We start from the raw sequence: 19,023 nt of genomic DNA, 5'->3' as shown, positions 1-19,023 counted from the left end.
GTATTTTATCCCCTAAACCGTTAGTCAAGTCTAACGTTGTACAATGATAATGTCAAAAATATATTTATACCCAAAGAGTTAACTACACAAATCCCCTTAATACATAACTTGCGTTTTATCCTCTAACATCATTTTTTCCCCTCAATTTGTTTATTTGTTATTAAAATCATTAATGAAATCCAATATTTGATAACACCCAACACAAATAATGTCTAAAAAGTTAATATTTCTTATTACATAAATATGAAAAATAATATTTGTATAGATATGGTTCTGGTTAAATTTCATTCCATAATCACAATTTTTTTATTAAGGGGAATATCTTTCTATTTTGACATAATAGTGGGAAAATTGTTATTGAAAAATTAGAATGTGAAATATATTTAAAAGTCCAAAAATGGGCGGGATATTGTCAATTTCTTATTGCAAATGTGCGTATCGCTAAGCTTTAATTTTAATAGCTAGATATTTCTTTATACAGAAGTACACATTTTTTTGTTTAATACTTAAAAAAAGAGATACATGGTTGATTCCACTTTCAAAGTTTTCATGATTATTCTTTTACTATACTATACTTAGATGCTATTAAAATTTATTTGGATTGCTAATTTTTTTTAAAAAAAAAATTTGCATCATAAATACGTTTTCCAATCATCTTTTATTTTTTTTCCAACCATCTTTAAAAAAAAATTTGCATCATAAATACGTTTTCCAATCATCTTTTATTTTTTTTCCAACCATCTTTGTCTCACAAACATCAAATTGCATATTTTTTTTTAAAAAATTCAAATAATCTTCAATCCAAAGAAACCCCAGGAGACATAGTGCGGTTCCCAATAAAAGAAAAAGAAAAGAAAAGAAAATAGTGACATATATAGGCTTAGATCTTTTCTTTTCTTCTAATTGAAACATATATAGGCTTAGATAATAGTTGTTAATAAAGATTAGTCTTTTAGATACATGTTAGAAGCGTTAATGCAACATGCATTTTAAATTTACGAGTATAAATAATTTTTTTTTGGTAACTGAGACTCTGAGAGGTTTTAAACTCAAGATCTTCTACTTACAATTCATTCCACTCTACTATCAAATCCTACCCTCTCCCAAGCATAAATAATCTTCTATTGATTTATGTGTAATATCAAGCATATATTTGATGTACATGTAACATCAAGCATACCCCAAATTATATATGGTTGCAATGACCAATGACAAACTTCGTTTGGAGATGCAGAAGTCAGCAGCTATATAGGAATATTGTTGTCTCTCTTTCTAGCGCTAGCTCTCAGACAATACGTGACCTGCAAAGAATAGAGTTAAGAGGCAGACCATATGCAAGACCTAGACAGGTGCTGAAGTTGTGCTTGGAACTAGGTGTATCCCTACCTGTTTTTTGATATGAGCTTTGGTTATGTCCTAGTTGCATGGCTAGTATATTGTATTGTAGGTGATTCTTGATGCATAACCAATGGGGGTGTCCCCCTACTTTGTTTACACTTTCCTACTGATCAATGACATATATAGAATGTACAAAAGGAAGAGAAAGAGAGACACTTGACTCTCTCTATTTATACACATCTTTTTTTATTTTTGAAATAAGTGGGAGGTCTTGAATTCAACTTACCACTCAATCCAATCCTCTCCTGATACACATCTTATTTTAATGACTTCAAATAAGAAAAATGTGGGAATTAAATGGGAAATGTAAAAGTTGTGAATGAACATATGGTTGGAGAAATTTTTGAGCCAAATCCAATTCAAAAATTATCATATTTAAGCTCAAATTCAAAGAAAAAAGAAAAAAATGTGCTTGAATATGAGCTATTATTCAAAGAATATCTTAGGATAAGCTTGAGGTTGACTCTTTACTCGTGACTCGTATGTTTTGTCAATCTTACTAAGGCTCAAATTTAATCTTACTTGAAATCAGGTTTAAGCTTAATTGAATTTGAGTAATACTAGACTATTGTTTACATGAAAGATATATACAGTCAATTCACACTAATAAATATATAATTTTACACATAGGCATACTGTGTTTGACTTAGGCACTGTTTGGAATGAGGAAATGGAAGGAAAAGGAAAAGAGTGAAATTGAAGAGATTTGGTTTTTGATATTTGGATTGATTTCTGAGGGAAAAGGTTTACTTATTTTGTTGAGTTATGTTTTTCAGTAAAAAATGGGCAGAAAAAGAGGGAAATGAAACAGAATTAATTTAAATAATTCTAAAATTTTTAAAGATTAAATTTTTCCTATATTTTTCAATAAATTAGCACTTGACATTTTCCTTTCCTCTCCTTTCTTTTCTTTTCTTTTTTCAATCCAAACAAAAATTCAGAATTTTATTTCTTTTCCTTTCATATTTAATCCAAATAGGATGGACGGAAATCACTTTTCTCTACTTTTTCTTCCTTTCTTTTCCATTAGTATCATTTTCTTTCCTTTCCCTTCCTTTCTTTCAATCAAAACGATGCCTTAGTGGTTTGATTTAACACAATGAGATTTCAAACTCCAAATATATACAACCTCAAACTTGTCAATCTATTCAAAATGCTCAAGATCAATTCACACTTGATCAACTTGAGTTTCAACTCAATTATTTAGGATTATGAATGTGAATTAGTCAATTCAACTCGATTGAATTGCACCACCATACATAGGGGTGTTCAAATTTTGAAAAAAAAAAACCAGCGAATCCAATCTAGATTGGATTCCAAATTTCGGTAAAACAGAATTCTGTAAAAATGAAATATATCTTATTTCAATATTTGGTAAAAAGCATTCAAGAACGGATATTAAAAATACATTATCGAATTACCGATTACTAGCCGAATTTCCAAAATTTTTACTATATATATATAGACACACACACACACTCATCTATATATATGTATGTGTCTCTGTATGTGTGTGTGTGTGAGTGAGAGAGAGGGAGTTTTATCCATACATATTACTAAATACTAATTAGTAAAAGTAACTAATAATTACTTAACTAATTACTGTAACTACATATTACTACTGACAAATTTATTGATTAGTTTAACTATTAACTATTCTAATATTGTGTACTAACTACTAACTATTTGACATTTTAGTACTAGTTGGAGTTGGAGTAGTGGAAAGGCAAGATGCAATGTTGACTTGTTATTTTTTATTTATTTAATGTGATGATATGTTCTAATGTTCTTTTTTATTGAATTTTGTAGGAAAAAACATATGAAATATTATTTTGGTGCAATAACGTTGTTAGAGAATTTTACCAATATGTTATGAAACAACTAAAAGTATGGATGTCCCTTTGTATTCCCAAGAGGATTAATTCATGATTTATGCCTACATTATGTATAGAAATTACAATCCATAAATCTATTCATGTAGTGAAGAAACCGTTTGATAGGTTTCTTCATATTCTTGTAGTAGTAGGTGTTTAATAGAATTGATGTACCTTTAATCTTGTAGTACCTATATATAGAGGTACATTGACACCCTTTGGGAAGGCTTTTGTACTTGTTGGAATATAAGAATATCATCCTCTATTTCTCTACTTTTTTCTCTAATATCTCCATTCACATTATAGTAGTTTATTAGTTTTACAATACGTTATCAGTACGAGTCTCTACTTTTTAGCAAAAGGTGAAAACGAAGACTCTACCTTGAACAAAAGTGAAATACAAGATTTTGCTGAAATTCGGCCCGTATTTCTTCAAGTGACTTCTGAGACAATGGGTCTTGGTAACACTATTGTTGAGAAAAATGAATTCTCAAACCAAGACCATGCCAAAGCTATGATTTTCTTTTGTCATCATTTAGATGAAGGATTAAAAATAGAGTATCTTACTGTAAAAGATCCTCTTGTCCTTTGGCAAAATTTGAAAGAAAGATTCGATCACCTGAAGTTGGTCGTTCTTCTAAAAACCCGATATGATTGGTTTCACTTACGGCTGCAAGATTTTAAATCTCTCAACGAATATAATTCAGCCATGTTCAGAATCACTTCTCAATTATCATTATGTAGTGAAAAAGTCACTGATGAAGATATGTTAGAGAAGACGTTTTCTACTTTTCATGCCTCTAACATGCTCCTGCAGCAGCAATATCGAGAGAAGAGATTTAAAAAATATTCTGAACTTATCGCATGTCTTCTTTTGATTGAACAAAATAATGAATTATTGCTGAAAAATCATGAGTCCCGACCAACTAGTGCAAGTCTATTTCCTGAATCGAATGCGACTCAATTTCAAAATTATGGTCGAAGTTATGGACGTGGCCGTAGAGGTGGCCGTGGAGGTGGCCATGGACGTGGACGTGGCTGTGGACGTGATTGTAGTAGATTTGTGCCCTGTGAAAATTATAATTGTGGCAAATAACAAAATATTTCTCAAAAGAGGAAAAATAACTACGATCAGAAAAATGGAGAAAAGAAAGTTTATGAAGAAAAATGCTACCGATGTGGTATGAAAGGTCATTGGTCCCGTACCTGTCGTACGGTTGAATATCTTGTTGACCTCTATTAAGCATCATTAAAAAAGAAAGACAAAGGTATTGAGACAAATTTCATTGATCAAAAGAATGATTATAATGATGGCGATGATGCTGATATGACACACTTTGATGTAGCTAATTTTTTTGAGCATTCTGAAGATATCAACAAATACCCCATGATTATTTAGATATTTTATAATGTTTTATATCTTTCATGTAATTTTCTTTCCATTGAATATTTATTTCCGCATATTTATTAATATTTATTTTTGTTTGAAATTTTCTTCCTGAAGAAGAAATGAATGCCAAATATTTGGAATTAAATAATGGTGATGATGACATTTGTCTCATTGATAGTGCTACTACGCACACCATATTGAAAAATAAAAAATATTTTTCTTGTTTGAAAATGGGAGAAACAAATGTTAATATCATCAGTGATAGTGCAAAATTGATTGAAAGCTCCGAAAGAGCCATTATATTTCTCCCTGAAGGGACTAAAATTATCGTAAATAATGCACTATTCTCTCTCAAGTCTCAGAGAAACTTATTCAGTTTTAAAGATATCCGCGAAAATGGATATCATATCGAAACAATGACTGAAACAAATGGTAAATTTTTATTAATCACAAGTATCATTTCTGGGCAAAAATGCGTAGAAGAAAAATTACCTTCTTTTTCTTCTGACTTATATTATGCACAAATTAGTGCAATTGAAATTCATCACCTAGTAGACCAGAAGTCTACTCTTCCTAATGATTTTATGGTTTTGCATGATCGTCTCGAACATCCCGGATCTATAATGATGTGACGAATAATTGAGAATTCACATAGCCACGCATTGAAAAATAAAAAAGTATTAAAAGTCAATGAATTCTGTTGTGTTGCTTGTTCTCAAGGAAAATTAATTATTAGACCATCACAAGTTAAAGTTGGAACTGAATCCCCTATATTTTTAAAACCAATGCATGGTGATATATGTGGGCCTGTAGATCCACCATGTGGACCATTTCAATATTTTATGGTGCTAATTGATGCATCAACTAGATGGTCACATGTATGTTTATTATCTACTCGTAACCTAGCGTTTACGAGATTCCTTACTCAAATAATTAAATTACGAGCACAATTTCCAGATTATCCAATAAAGAAAATTCGTCTAGATAATGCTGGTGAATATTCGTCACATGCTTTTGACGATTATTGTATGTCCATTGGAATAATTGTTGAACATCTTGTAGCTTATGTTCACACACAAGATGGTCTAGCTGAATCATTTATCAAACAGCTACAATTAATTGTTAGACCATTGTTGATGAGGTCTAAACTTCCTTCATCTGCTTGGGGACATGCCATTTTACATGCATCAACACTTGTGAGAATTGGGCCGACAAGTTATCATACTTATTCTTCCATATAATTAACTTTTGATTATGAGTATAATATTTCTCATTTACGAATATTTGGTTGTGCGGTGTATGTCCCAATTGCACCACCCCAACGTCGTAAATTGAGCCCCTAAAGAAGATTAGGGATAATGTCGGTTATGAATCACCTTCAACCATTAAGTATATGGAACCATTGACAAGTGATTTATTTACTGTAAGATTTGCAGATTATCATTTTGATGAATCACATTTTCTGACATTAGAGGGAGATAAAAATCAACCAAAAAAGGAAATTACTTGAAAAATATCATTGAATTTCCTTGATTCTCGTACTAAAGAATGTGAACTAGAAATTCAAAAGATTATACATTTGCAAAAAATTGAAAATCAATTATTGGATGCATTTAATGACTCCAGAAGAGTTACTAAATCACATATTCCTGCTGAAAATGCTCCGATTAAAATTGATGTCCCTGAAAAACAAATTACAAGTGCTAATGAGTCTCAAACACGCCTGAAGCATGGGAGACCTCTTAGTTCCAAGGATAAAAATTCTCGAAAGAAAAGAGGAGTAGATGAATCAATAATTAGTGATAAAATTCAACCTCCTGAAGAGATCTCTCCTAAAGAATCAATTCTTGAAGAGAATGAAATTATAGGAAATTCAATAAATTTTGTCACTTCAAGAAAAAATTGGAACCTAAAAGAAATAATTATTGATAGTATTTTTGTATATAATGTAGCACTTGATATTATGGCAGAGGACGAGAATCATGAGTTTAGATCGGTTGATGAATGTCGACGTAGAAATGATTGGCCAAAATAGAAAGATGCAATCCAATCTGAATTGGACTCACTGGCTAAAAGAAAAGTTTTTGGGCTTGTAGTCAAAACACCTGAAGGTGTAAAGCCAGTAGGATATAAATGGATATTTGTAAGAAAAATGAAATTGTAAGATATAAAGCAGGACTTGTAATTCAAATATTTTCACAAAGGCCTGAATTTGATTATGATGAAACGTATTCACCTGTAGTGGATGTTACCACATTTAGATATCTTGTGAGTTTTGCAGTACATGAAAAACTAGATATGCGTCTAATGGACGTTGTTACTGCATATTTATATGAAAATTTTGAAAATGATATTTATATGAGAATCCCCGAAAGATTCAACATGCCTGAAGCATGCAAATCAAATTTTAAAGATATTTATTCTATTAAATTACAAAGGTCTTTGTATGGATTCAAACAATTTGGATGTATGTGGTATAACCGTCTCAATGAATGTCTAACTAAAGAAAGTTATACAAATGATCCAATATGTCTATGTATTTTTATCAAGAAAAATGGATCAAATTTTGTGATAATTGCTGTATATGTCGATGATCTAAATTTGATTGGAACTCTTGAAGAAATTCAAAATTGTGTTGAATATTTGAAGAAAGAATTTGCGATCAAAGATTTTGGAAAGATAAAATTCTGCCTTGATTTACAAATTGAGCATTTGAAAGGTGAAATTTTTGTCCACCAAACTGCTTATACCCGGAAGGTATTAAACCGATTTTATATGGTTAAGGCACATATATTAAGTATCCCAATGGTCATCAGATCACTAGATCCTAATAAGGATCTTTTTAGACCACAAGAGAAAAATGAAGAGATACTTGATCCTGAAGTATCATATCTCAGTGCAATTGGTGCACTAATGTATCTTGCTAATTGTACAAGACCTGATATATCATTTGCAGTAAATTTATTAGCAAGATTTAGTTCTTCGCCCACAAGACGACATTGGAATGGTATTAAACATATCTTTGGCTATCTCCAAGAAACAATTGATTTTGGGTTATTTTATTCAAATAAATTTAAATCTGAATTGGTTGGTTATGCTGATACTGGGTATTTATCTGACCCGCATAAAGCAAGATCTCAAACTGGTTATCTATTTACATATAGAGGTACAACCATTTCTTGGCGGTCTACAAAGCAATCACTAGCCACCACTTCATCGAATTATGCTGAAATAATAGCAATTCATGAAACCAGTCGGGAATGTGTTTTGTTAAAATCAATGACCCACTATATCGGGAAGAATTGTGGGTTTTCCTCTGAAAAAGAAAATCTCCCAACTATGGCCCAATTTGGGACCTAAGTTTTTTGAAAGTTTGTCTAAAACTTTACTGTAGATTACTGTAGAAGTTGTAGAAAAACTTTTGTAAGATGAAAAACTTTTTTTCCTTTTCATTTTCTGTCTATCATTTTCTTTTTTCTTTTTTTCTTTCTTTTTTCTTTTCTTTCCTCCTTCCCCGCTTCTTCTCCCTTCCCCTTCCCCTGCCCCTGCCCCTGCCCCTGCCCCTTCCCTCCCTTGTTCCTCTCCCTAAACTGCATCAAGCAATTTACAGCAGAATTTTTTTTTTTGGCATTTTCTTTCCCATCTCCTACCCGCCACCCCTCTCTTCCCTTTCCCCCTCTCCTCCCCTCTGCCCTTCCCTCTCCTTCTTCCCTCGCCCGGCAGTCAAGGCGCAGTCAATGCCCAGTAGAAATTTTTTTTTGCAATTTTCAGTCTTTCCCTCTCCTCCCCCTCCCCCGCCACCCTTTCTCTCCCCATAATCTAGTGCAAATGGATGGTGGGGGAGGAGTGGGGGGAAGGCATTCTGCATATTCCATGGTTATCACAACAAGGCGTTCCAGAAATGACTTGGGTCAGAATAACACTTGAGAGTTTCATCTGTGGCTTTTCACAGACGTCGGTGTTTCATTTGTGGGTTTTCACAGAATAGCACTTGAGAGTTTCATTTGTGGGTGGTGGGGGAGGGGTGGGGGAAACGGAGAGGCAGGAAAAAAAAAGGGTCATACAAACTGGGTAAAGGGGGAGGATGGTGAGGGAGGATGAGGGGGAGAGGGGGAAAGGCAAAGAAAAAAAGACCTAGGCACCGGAGGTGGTGGTCGACAACGGAAGTGGTGGTGGGTTGGGATGGGGGAGAAAGAAGAAGAAAAAGAAAAGGGTTGTGAATTTTTTTTTTTTGTAAATTTTGGGTATTTTGAAATGTGTAGGTTAAAAATTTTGATAAGTTTTTGGGATTTCTGTAGTAAAAGTTGTTAAAAAACTAATAGCATACAAACTTGTGAAAAAATTGAGCTTCCAAACAGGCCCTATATTATATGAAGATAATGCAGCTTGTATAGTCCAATTGAAAGGAGGATATATTAAAGGAGATAGGACGAAACACATTTCACGAAAATTCTTTTTTACTCATGATTTGCAAAAGAATGGTGAAATTGATGTGCAACAAATCCGATCAGATAATAATTTGGCAGATTTTTTTACCAAGGCATTGTCAACTGCAACTTTTGAGAAATTGGTGACAAATATTAGAATGCAATGATTAAAAGATCTCAAATGATGTTTGCATCAGGGGGAGAAATTAATACACAGGAATAGTGTACTCTTTGTCCTTCACTAGGGTTTTTGTCCGGATGGGTTTTTCCATTGTAAGGTTTTAATGAGGCATATTCTTTGTGTAATGGACATCCAAGGGGGGAGTGTTATGAAACAACTAAAAGTATGGATGTCCCTTTATATTTCCAAGAGGATTAATTCATGATTTATGGCTACATTATGTATAGAAGTTACAATCCATAAATCTATTCATGTAGTGGAGAAACCGTTTAGTAGCTTTCTTCATATTCTTATAGTAGTGGATGTTTAATAGAATTGATGTATCTTTAATCTTGTAGTACCTATATATAGGGTACATTGACACCCTTTGGAAAGACTTTTGTACTTGTTGGAATATAAGAATATCATCCTCTATTTCTCTATTTCTTTCTCTAATATCTCCGTTCATACTATAATAGTTTATTAGTTTTACAATACAATATCCAATTTATCAAACTAAAATTTGGACAGTAATCAAATATTAGCCTTGATACGCCAATTACGGAATTCCCGAAAATTTTTTTTTCTTTTTACCAAATGACTGACCACCGGCCAATAAATGCCCCTAACAATAATATAGTACAAATCGTGGATTGCATCATTTGCATGCCCAATTAAAGCATGATGTTCGGTCTAAATCTTCACACAAGGTTGTACAAACGCAGCCCTAAATCCACGAATCTCCTCAAAGTACTTGCCCTCCCGAAAGGTCTGACCCCAAAACATTTTATTAGGCCCAAAAGTTTGTTAATAGCGGCGTAGCAGCTTCCACCCAAGCCATCGTGAATTTCATTTTCTTATAATAATCAGGCCCACATAAATATTCGCCTCTCGAAAATTCCTCATCTTCCATTTCCCCCAATTCTTCGTCTCCAAACCCTAGCCTCCGCCGCGGAAAAAACCCTAGCTTTATTGTTCTCTCTTCGATCTTCCCCCATGGCGAAGAAGAGAAAGTCTCGAACCTCTGAAGCCACCCAACCCCAGCCAGAACCCGTACAAGTCAAACCCGAACCAGAACCAGAACCAGAACCGGAACCCCAGCCTGAGCCAGAACCTGAGCCCCAACCCGAGAATGAGCCAGTTCAGGTCAAACAAGAAGAAATGGAGGCAGATCAAGAAGAAGAAGTCGAGGAAGAAGTCGAGGAAGAAGTCGAAGAAGAAGTAGAAGAGGAGGAGGAAGATGATGGAGTTGAGGAACAACAAGAAGAGGAAACCCTAATTAAGACGGAGACTACCGAAATTAAACAATCCAATGGCGGAGCTGAAGAGCAACTGAACAGTATGGATGAGGATTTGGATGACGAGCCGTTCGAGAAGCTGCTGGAGCCGTTTTCGAAGGACCAGATGGTGGTTTTGATAAAAGAAGCGGTTTCCAAGCACCCTGATTTGATGGCGAGTGTTAGAAAGCTAGCGGATGCAGACCCAGCTCACCGGAAGATCTTTGTTCACGGTCTTGGATGGGATACTACTGCGGAAACCCTAACTAGTGTGTTTGGGAAGTATGGGGAGATTGAGGATTGCAAGGCGGTTACGGATAAGGTTTCAGGGAAGTCGAAAGGTTACGGTTTTATACTGTTTAAGAGGAGGAGTGGGGCGCGAAAAGCATTGCTTGAGCCACAGAAGAAAATTGGGAATAGGATGACTTCTTGCCAGCTAGCTTCTACTGGCCCTGTCCCTGCCCCACCTCCTACTGCGCCACCTCCGGTGTCTGAGTATACTCAGAGGAAGATATTTGTGAGTAATGTGGCAGCAGACCTTGATCCGCAGAAGTTGTTGGAGTTCTTTTCGAAGTTCGGGGAGATTGAGGATGGGCCTTTGGGGTTGGATAAGCAGACTGGGAAGCCAAAAGGGTTTTGTTTGTTTGTGTATAAGACTGTTGAGAGTTCTAGGAAGGCGTTAGAGGAGCCACATAAGAATTTTGAAGGGCATACCTTGCATTGTCAGAAGGCGATTGATGGGCCTAAGCCAAGCAAACAGTTTCCTCAGCAGCAACAGCAGCAGCATCAGCAGCATTATGCTGGTGGTCAGCACCATCAGCAGCAGTATTATGGGCATCCTTCAAAGAAAGGGAAGTATTCGAGTAGTAGCGGTGGTGCAGGGTCTGCTGGACATTTGATGGCTCCTACTTCTGGCCCAGCTGTGGGTTTTAATCCTGCTGTTGCCGGGGCTGCGTCTGCATTGAACCCGGCTCTTGGGCAGGCGCTAACAGCCTTGCTGGCCACTCAGGGTGCTGGTTTGGGTATTGGGAATTTGCTTGGAGGACTTGGGGCGCCAGTGAACCAAGGTGTGCCACCTGTTATGAATAATGCTGGGTATGGAGGACAGGGTGTTGGTGGCTACGGGACTCCGCCTGGTATGCAGGGAGGGTACCAGAACCCACAGATGGGGTCACAGGGCGTTCGGCCACCACAAGGTGGTGCACCTTATATGGGACATGGACACTAGGTCAGTTGGAAGGTATGTCATGTTTAACTGATCTCGTGCTTTGTAATGCTTCTATTTGTGGTTAGATAAATATATTTCTAGATTTTTAATCTTAATATGCTGAAAAAGAAATTGCTTGGAACAAAATGGAATACGTTCATAAAATCAAGTGAAAGTAGATATACATAAGTTGTCTGTTTTAGTTGGAATCTTGTCTGTTTATGTCCAGCTTGTAGAGATATGCTTTTATTGTGGAGGTATTTGTATCTGATTGGAACTTGTAATTTAAGATGATTAGGATGCTATGCTTTTATGCTGAAGTGAAGAAAGGACAGTAAACAAGAGAAAAAATAAAAGAGAGCTTTGTTTGCTTGCTTGAGATTTTGGAGAGGAAAAGGCCTTAGATTATCCTCTTTTTTGGGAGTTGGATAGAAAAGAAATTAGAAATTTCTTGTTCTCATGGTTCTTTTTTTTTGGGTGTCTAAGAATGATTATTACTTTTATTATGAGGACTTGACTTTTTCCTAACTTTTTCCTGAATTTGGAAGGTTATAGCACCTTCATTTTTTTGTGGTCCCTTCATTTGATTCTTCCTGGATCAGAAAAGGGGTCTTTGACAGGTTAGGGAACCATTGAGTTCATCACAGTCACACCTTGTACTTGCATTTTTGGGGATTGAGAAGCATGTTCTGTAGCAAATTTTTTTCTGCAGTTTTTAGCATCGACCTTTTTATCCATATGAATATGTAGGTTGATGCATGTAACTTTGTGAGTTCAGAGGACAAAGCTGGGCCTTGAAGACCATTGTCTTCTCTTTTTTACTTGTTGAAATTGGACCTTAATTGCAGAACTGTTATAGGACAAGAAATGCTAGAAGCATGATTTTGGTAGGGCAATAAGGTTTTAACTCAATCTAAGATTTTATTAAATAATAAATGATTTTGACTTGATCCATAGCTCGTGGCAAAAATATGGCCAATATAATTTTTCTTGAAGATTAAGGCATACAATCAAAGTGCACAAGAGTTTTAACAAAAAGTCTAGCAGTGCAGAATTCTGATATTGGTGTTACCACAGCCAGTTGTAATGCATTTAGCATTGTCTAGATCAACTGAGGCCTAGGTCTGCTTTCAACATGTCAATTCATATTGGTTGGTGTAACTGTTTTACTAATGGGTTATTGATTAAAAATGTAAATAGTTAATTTGGGTCTAAGTTTGGGGTTTTTTTTTTGTTTGGGGGGGGGGAGGAGGGTTGGATTTATAAGCCATTTGTTGATTTGGAGTGCCATGTGTAGCATTTACTCTCTCTGTTGGCTTTTGATGTTTATTGTTTTTACCATTATGTCACTGGTTTGGTTTTCTTACATGACATCTCTTTTTGGAGGTCCTCAATGACATTTACCAGGTACACTGTATCATGTTGTTTTGCATGTTGTAAGGTAAACATATTGGTTATCGAGATAATTATGGTTTAGAAGCAGTGGAATTGCTTTAGTGGTTTCTGATTGTTATTTGCAAGTGCGAAATAAGTGTATTTGACTGCTCTTGATGCCAATTATTTGGATTAGCTTTTACTTTCAAACTTATTCAGTGTCAATTTTTTCTCCTCCATATGCATATTCATTAATGAGACAGCAAATTCGACACTCTGTCCCTATAACCTGTGATGTACTTGAAATATTTCCAAACCATCATTTTAAGGGAATGGAACTTGTGAAATCTTGTCCTGTATTATCATAGAGGGTGCATTCCTTTGCATTTACAAGCACAATTTTCATGTTCACATACAACCTTTCCTGTTCCACTATTTGTTTATATTTGAGGTGAAATTTCAAAAGGTAACTTCTGGAATTAATGAAAGCAAAATATTAATTATTGTTCTTTTCAACATTATGTTTTGCAAGGTATTGGTTTGAGCTATGAGCAGTTATCTTGTCTTTTCTCTAAAAATTGGTTTTTTCCCTTCAAAGCGGGGTTTTCACACACTAATATTCATTGTGCAGATTCCTTCATAAATGCACCAATCTTTTATTTTGGACTGGTGATTCTTCTGAAGTTCCAGGCTCTCTTGCAAATGAAGTCTTTATAACGTTGCAAAAGTTATTGTTTGCTTAAAGACCAGATTTAAACATGTATTTTCCTAGCCAAGTATTTCGCTTTTGTTGACTGCTTTTCAAAATTATGTAGTACTTTGTTTCCAATAATTTTCTTTTTCAAAAATATATTGAGAAGCAGGTCAGTATCTCTAACTTTGATGGATGGTTCTTATCAAAAGTTTTAGCTCTATTTGAGGACTATGTACCTTTAGATCTGAATCCGATGTTAATTCATTTGTAATTCTCCTTTCACGTTGCTCAACATCTTCCTCTTGTACATTTTTCATTCATTTTTTTAGATTTTTTAAGATGCTACGTGCATCAGGCTTTCAATGAAATGCATGATTCTGCTTCTTTTACCAAATGTTCTAGTAGGCGTCTTTTTTTTTTTTTTGGTAAATTGTAATATGGTATAGATTTTATGTTTTTGTATGACGAATGCTGTTGCAGGTGCTTTATACTGGGAAGACAGATTATAGTGTCTTAAACATCAGGGGTCAAGTTACTGTTTGATTTTGTTTTTTGGTTTCTTTCTCACTGGTTTCCAAAACTGAAGCTTGTTTACAGAGATGCTATTTTGTAAAAAACTGAAACTTGAGGCTTCGTTACAGAAATGTTATTTGTTGCTATTTTTCTTCAACTTGCTTTTTAGAGTGGAATTTGTGAGCCTTCTGAGACTGGATCTTGACGTACGTAGTTCTGTCTGAAGTGTCTCTGCTTAAATATAGAAGCCTTACCATGATAGTAAGAATCAGAGTATTATATATCCAAATAACTAGTGATTTCAAACTTGGAGAATGGGAACTTAAGGTTGTCCAAGCTTCAAGTGCAAAAAAGTTTTTCTTTTCCTTCTGAGACTGTCCTGTGAGGTACCGTTACCTCCATTTCTAGATTTTTGGTTTTTGTCCCAGTCAGAATTACTTTTCTATTCCTCCTGAATCTTGCCTTCCTAGTACCCTTTAAACCGGACAAGGGTTCTGAGTGACTTGGTTTACTGAAGCTTTCAAACCATAGGAATCCTAAGAATCTATTGATGCTGTGAGAGCTTCTAGTTTTTCTTTTTTTTTTGTGTTCTGCATCGACAGGTGCTCGCAATGGTGGCAATGCTACTGTGATCTGCACCAAGATATGTTTGGCGCTGGAATGCTGTTCCACTCATTTCTCCCATCATTTCTGGAGACTGACTTCTTTCTCACAGAAAGTGACAGTCTATTTGAGTGGCTATTTTGATCTTTTTTGTGTTTGGTGAATGGATCTTGAGCGGTGCATGCTTGTGGATTAGGTTTTCCAATCAAGCGTGGTTATAGCAGTCATTTCATCTGCCCCCTGCACATCTGATCTTTTATGTTTTATCCGACTATTGCACTTTTTAGGCCTTATCTTCTTGCGAAAAAAATGGGGACAAGATTTGTTGTCTTCGACAATAGCCAAATAGGTATCTTACTTAGTAAATGATGAGCCTAGTCCACTGCCAAATTCAATATTTAGTAATTTGGTAAAAAAGAAGGAAAAAAATTAATCCTTGTTTTGATTAACCTAAAATGGACAAAGAAATATAGTACGTCATTTTGTCGAGGTTTATTTAAACGGGGTAGCATTTCAAAATCAGTGTACCCGTAAAAGCTAAAATACAAAATGAACTGTAAGATTTTGTGTAAAATACAAAATGAAAGGGTTCCTTTGCCACCTTGAGGATTTTGGATTTTTGTTAATCATTAAAAATTGAAAGGCCTCAGTTAATGCTAGCAGTAATATCATGCCACTTGATTCTATGGTATTTCAACATTAAAATAAAAAAAAATATGTTCTTTAATACGCTCTCCTCTCATTGAAAGTGTTATATATATATATTATTTGGGCTGTTTTAAAATATTTGTCATGTTTAACATTTCTAATCATTTTATACTTTGGAATTTTCCCTATATCCTTCGTTAATAATGCATAAAGACAAATGTGATGGGATTGTTTTTCACTTATTATTTTGACTAGCACATGATTAAGAGTAAAAGTGAAATAAAAGAAAATTTTTTTAGTGGATTGTATTATGCATAAAAGCACATATTTTCAAACATAAATAAATATATGGGACGAAGGGATTACTAATTGTATTGGTTAAAATTGTTTTGCACATTTTGCCGTGAACATGTCCGTCGCTTATTGAGATAATTATGGTCTAAAAATTGTAGAGTTGCTCTGGTCGTTTTTTTTTTTTTTTTTGTTATTAGTTATTTGGCCCCGCACTGCATGTTCTAATTTAAAAAAAAAAAAATGAAAGTATGCAGTTTAATGAGTATAACGGTTAAAGTGTATAAATTTGATAGGGTGGACCAAAAAGTGCAGCATAAAACAACAGGCTGCATTGCAATTTCTGCGCCCCTGAGCTTAGGGCTACGAATGAATCAAATCGCTTGCAAATGTTTGAGTCGATTCGATTAAAACTCGACTCGAATTCGAGCATAGAGAAAATTAATTTGTTAGCTTGTAAGCTACTTGATTATATGTGTGTGTGGTGAAATTATAAATATATCTTTAATATTTTATTATTTGTTAAGAAAAAATTATTGATTTATTCATTTTTAAAAAATAAAATAATTATTTTTAATTTGTTAAAGCTCGAGGAGTAGGCTTGAGTTCGAGATTGCTTCGATACGAATTTGAGGTTAAGGTCAAATTCGGGTTCGATCATTATATTGAGAGTTCGTTGAGATCGAGTTTGGTAAAATTGAATTGAGACTCGACTCAATTAGATTAAAATTTGATTTTACTTGACTTGGTTACAGTCCTACTTGAATTTATAATCCAAGATAGGATATCCTCCGAATGGAAATGGGGCCTCTCTGTTCCAAAATTGTTTAGTTGTATACACGGTATACATTGATATAATTTTAGTATGGTGAGTTATAATTAAGTTGGTGTAAAACTCACGATTAAACAAAACATATACTCCAAAATTGTGCTAGCTCATACAACTGGACGGAATTGGATAGAACCTCAATTGTAAAGGCCCCTAATCCCAACCTGCAAATATGTTAGGTTTAAGAAGGAAAGCCATCATTTTGTTGAAATCATTGACAAGCTCAGCTGAGCAAACATGAATTTCCTTAATATAGTGTTGTCATTGAAGACTCCAATTGAGTCCCTTGAAAATAACCTCTATTTATATCCAGTTAGAACAATAAGTAATTCCCCTTAAATTAAATGGCATTTCCAAAAAAGCATTAATAGTTCTCCATCAAAAAAACATATTCGTAAAAATATTTGGAAAAATATGGAATATTGGATGGTCTTAAAATCTTTTTCTATTGTCATAATACATCAGAACAGTTGCCTCGGATTAACTTGTAGATAATAATTGTTCTAGTGAATAACTAAAGAAAATGAATGGAGGGAAGATAGAAAAATAGAAGAGAAACAAACTAGATTGGTTATAAGGGGGCCGATTTTTTTTATTTCTAACCTGCAAAAGATCAACGAGTCATACATTAAACATAGCAATTTTATCAAATGATCAATCGAATTTTTATTCAACCTTATAGAATTTAAATTAGTTTTGAGAAAAGAATGAAGAGGTTTAGCTTTCTTGATTAGATAGAAGGAAAAGAAAAGTCAATCCTAGTTCATGAATATTCAATTGTCTCTTGATACATCAATCAAAGAGTTGGCATTAACTAAATTGATTTTCTGATTATTTGAGACTTCAGTTGAGGTCCTAACAACTGTGGTAAAGTACGAGGTGCATAAATCCTGTTTTTGCATCATAAGATGTTAAGAAGCGTAGATTTTGTTTTTGTATTATGAGTAAGTTTTTTATTGATTGTTAATGCACAGTTTTTTTACACTAATATATTTAGATCATTGCCATATAGCATAAATTCAAAATTTTAATTCAAATCATGTACATATAGTATATATCCACAACTGTTAGTAAAAAAAAAAAAAATCATTACACTGTCAGTATATAAAAAGTTAATCCTTATATTATTATGTATTAGTTGCCTCCACTTTTTCTCAAAAAAGAATTGAAGAAAACAAATTGGATGAGCCTTGACCAATTGACTGTACCTAGTTGCATTTCGAAACCTTCTATGGTTCCACCCCTTCAAAATCAAAGAAAAAAACGTTGAGGGAGTGTTTTCTAATACTTTTTGAATACCGTATATCGATGAGTATCGATTCACCTTTAAATGCATAAAAGAAAAATCATCCATTAATTAATTTTAACAGTTTAAATTATTAAATAATATCACAAGAGTCTATTAGATTACAATCATTGGTAGAATTTTCCAAGAGGATTGAACCATAACATTTTGACGAAGTTTAAGATTAGTGGCTTGATTGAAAGGTTCCTTTACTACCTCCTTGCTTGATTGATTTCCTTTATTAGCTAACATTTTAATGTTTAAAGGTGGACAAATCTCAATTAATTTGAGAATCAATATCATGTTACTTGGTTATTTGATATTTTACTATTAAAAAGAAATCTATTGCTTGCTATTTTTTTTTTTGCCTTTTTCTTTCTCTACAATCTAGATTTCCTTCTTTTTAGCTTTGTGTGACCTTGTAGCATCTCTGATTCCTGTTTTCTTATAACTTGTAGTTTACTCGTTCAACATGGCCCCTCCCAAGAAATGCATCTTCATGTTTCTTTTTTTTTTTTCCCCATTTTTTCCTCTATTTTCTGGTTTATCTTAATAATTTTCATTTATTATCATTATCTATAGAATTTTATTAGTGCCCAACTAATACCAGACTTTAGTCTTTTCTAGGGGTTTTCCAGAAAAAGCCCTTAGCGTGTCTCTTACAGTCTCTTAACCACTGGGCCATTGGCTCAGTGGCCACGAGGGAGGGACTTAAGTCCCTTCTTGGGCTGTTGGTGAGGGTTCAAATCTCACCAGCAATGAAAAAAATCTAAGGATTGTGCCATAACACTCCCTGGTGTAGCTGGGTTATACAAATGTATCGTTGCTGACAAAAAAAAAAAAAAAAAAAAGTGTCTCTTACAGTCTCTTACTCACTTTTAGATAAAGCTTTCAAGATCCACAATGAAGCAAATATCTTGACAGTGGAAAACAATTAGGATCTATGGACGGAAAAAAGCCCATCATGAATCAGAGATATCTTCATTATCCTGGACTCCTACTCCTACTTTCAATCTTGAAAGGTTGATAATGCAGTTGGAAAATCGACCCAAA

At 34.3% G+C, this 19,023-nt stretch overlaps 1 protein-coding gene across 2 annotated transcripts; it reads left to right on the top strand.

The window, feature by feature from the left end:
* Positions 1 to 10,080: 10,080 nt before the first annotated feature.
* Positions 10,081 to 14,471, top strand: LOC140034962 (UBP1-associated protein 2B-like). 2 transcript variants are annotated; one of them, XM_072073902.1, is made up of 2 exons: positions 10,081 to 11,766; positions 14,282 to 14,471. In XM_072073902.1, the coding sequence occupies exon 1, from the start codon at positions 10,246 to 10,248 to the stop codon at positions 11,752 to 11,754; it is 1,509 nt and encodes a 502-aa protein (XP_071930003.1). In that variant the 5' UTR covers positions 10,081 to 10,245; the 3' UTR covers positions 11,755 to 11,766; positions 14,282 to 14,471. The 2 variants fall into 2 exon arrangements, with proteins under 2 accessions (XP_071930003.1, XP_071929999.1); XM_072073898.1 differs by lacking the exon at positions 14,282 to 14,471 and adding an exon at positions 13,739 to 14,093 and having other exon boundaries at positions 10,082 to 11,766.
* The last annotated feature ends 4,552 nt before the right edge of the window (positions 14,472 to 19,023 follow it).

This window comes from Coffea arabica, chromosome 1c (genome assembly GCF_036785885.1).
Source record: "Coffea arabica cultivar ET-39 chromosome 1c, Coffea Arabica ET-39 HiFi, whole genome shotgun sequence".
In the NCBI taxonomy this organism is placed as follows: Eukaryota; Viridiplantae; Streptophyta; class Magnoliopsida; order Gentianales; family Rubiaceae; genus Coffea; species Coffea arabica.
This window is presented reverse-complemented; position numbering and strand designations above follow the sequence as displayed.

Coding starts and splice junctions, on each gene's coding strand:
- LOC140034962 (XM_072073902.1), top strand. CDS start 10,246: ATGGCGAAGAAGAGAAAGTCTCGAACCTCTGAAGCCACCCAACCCCAG.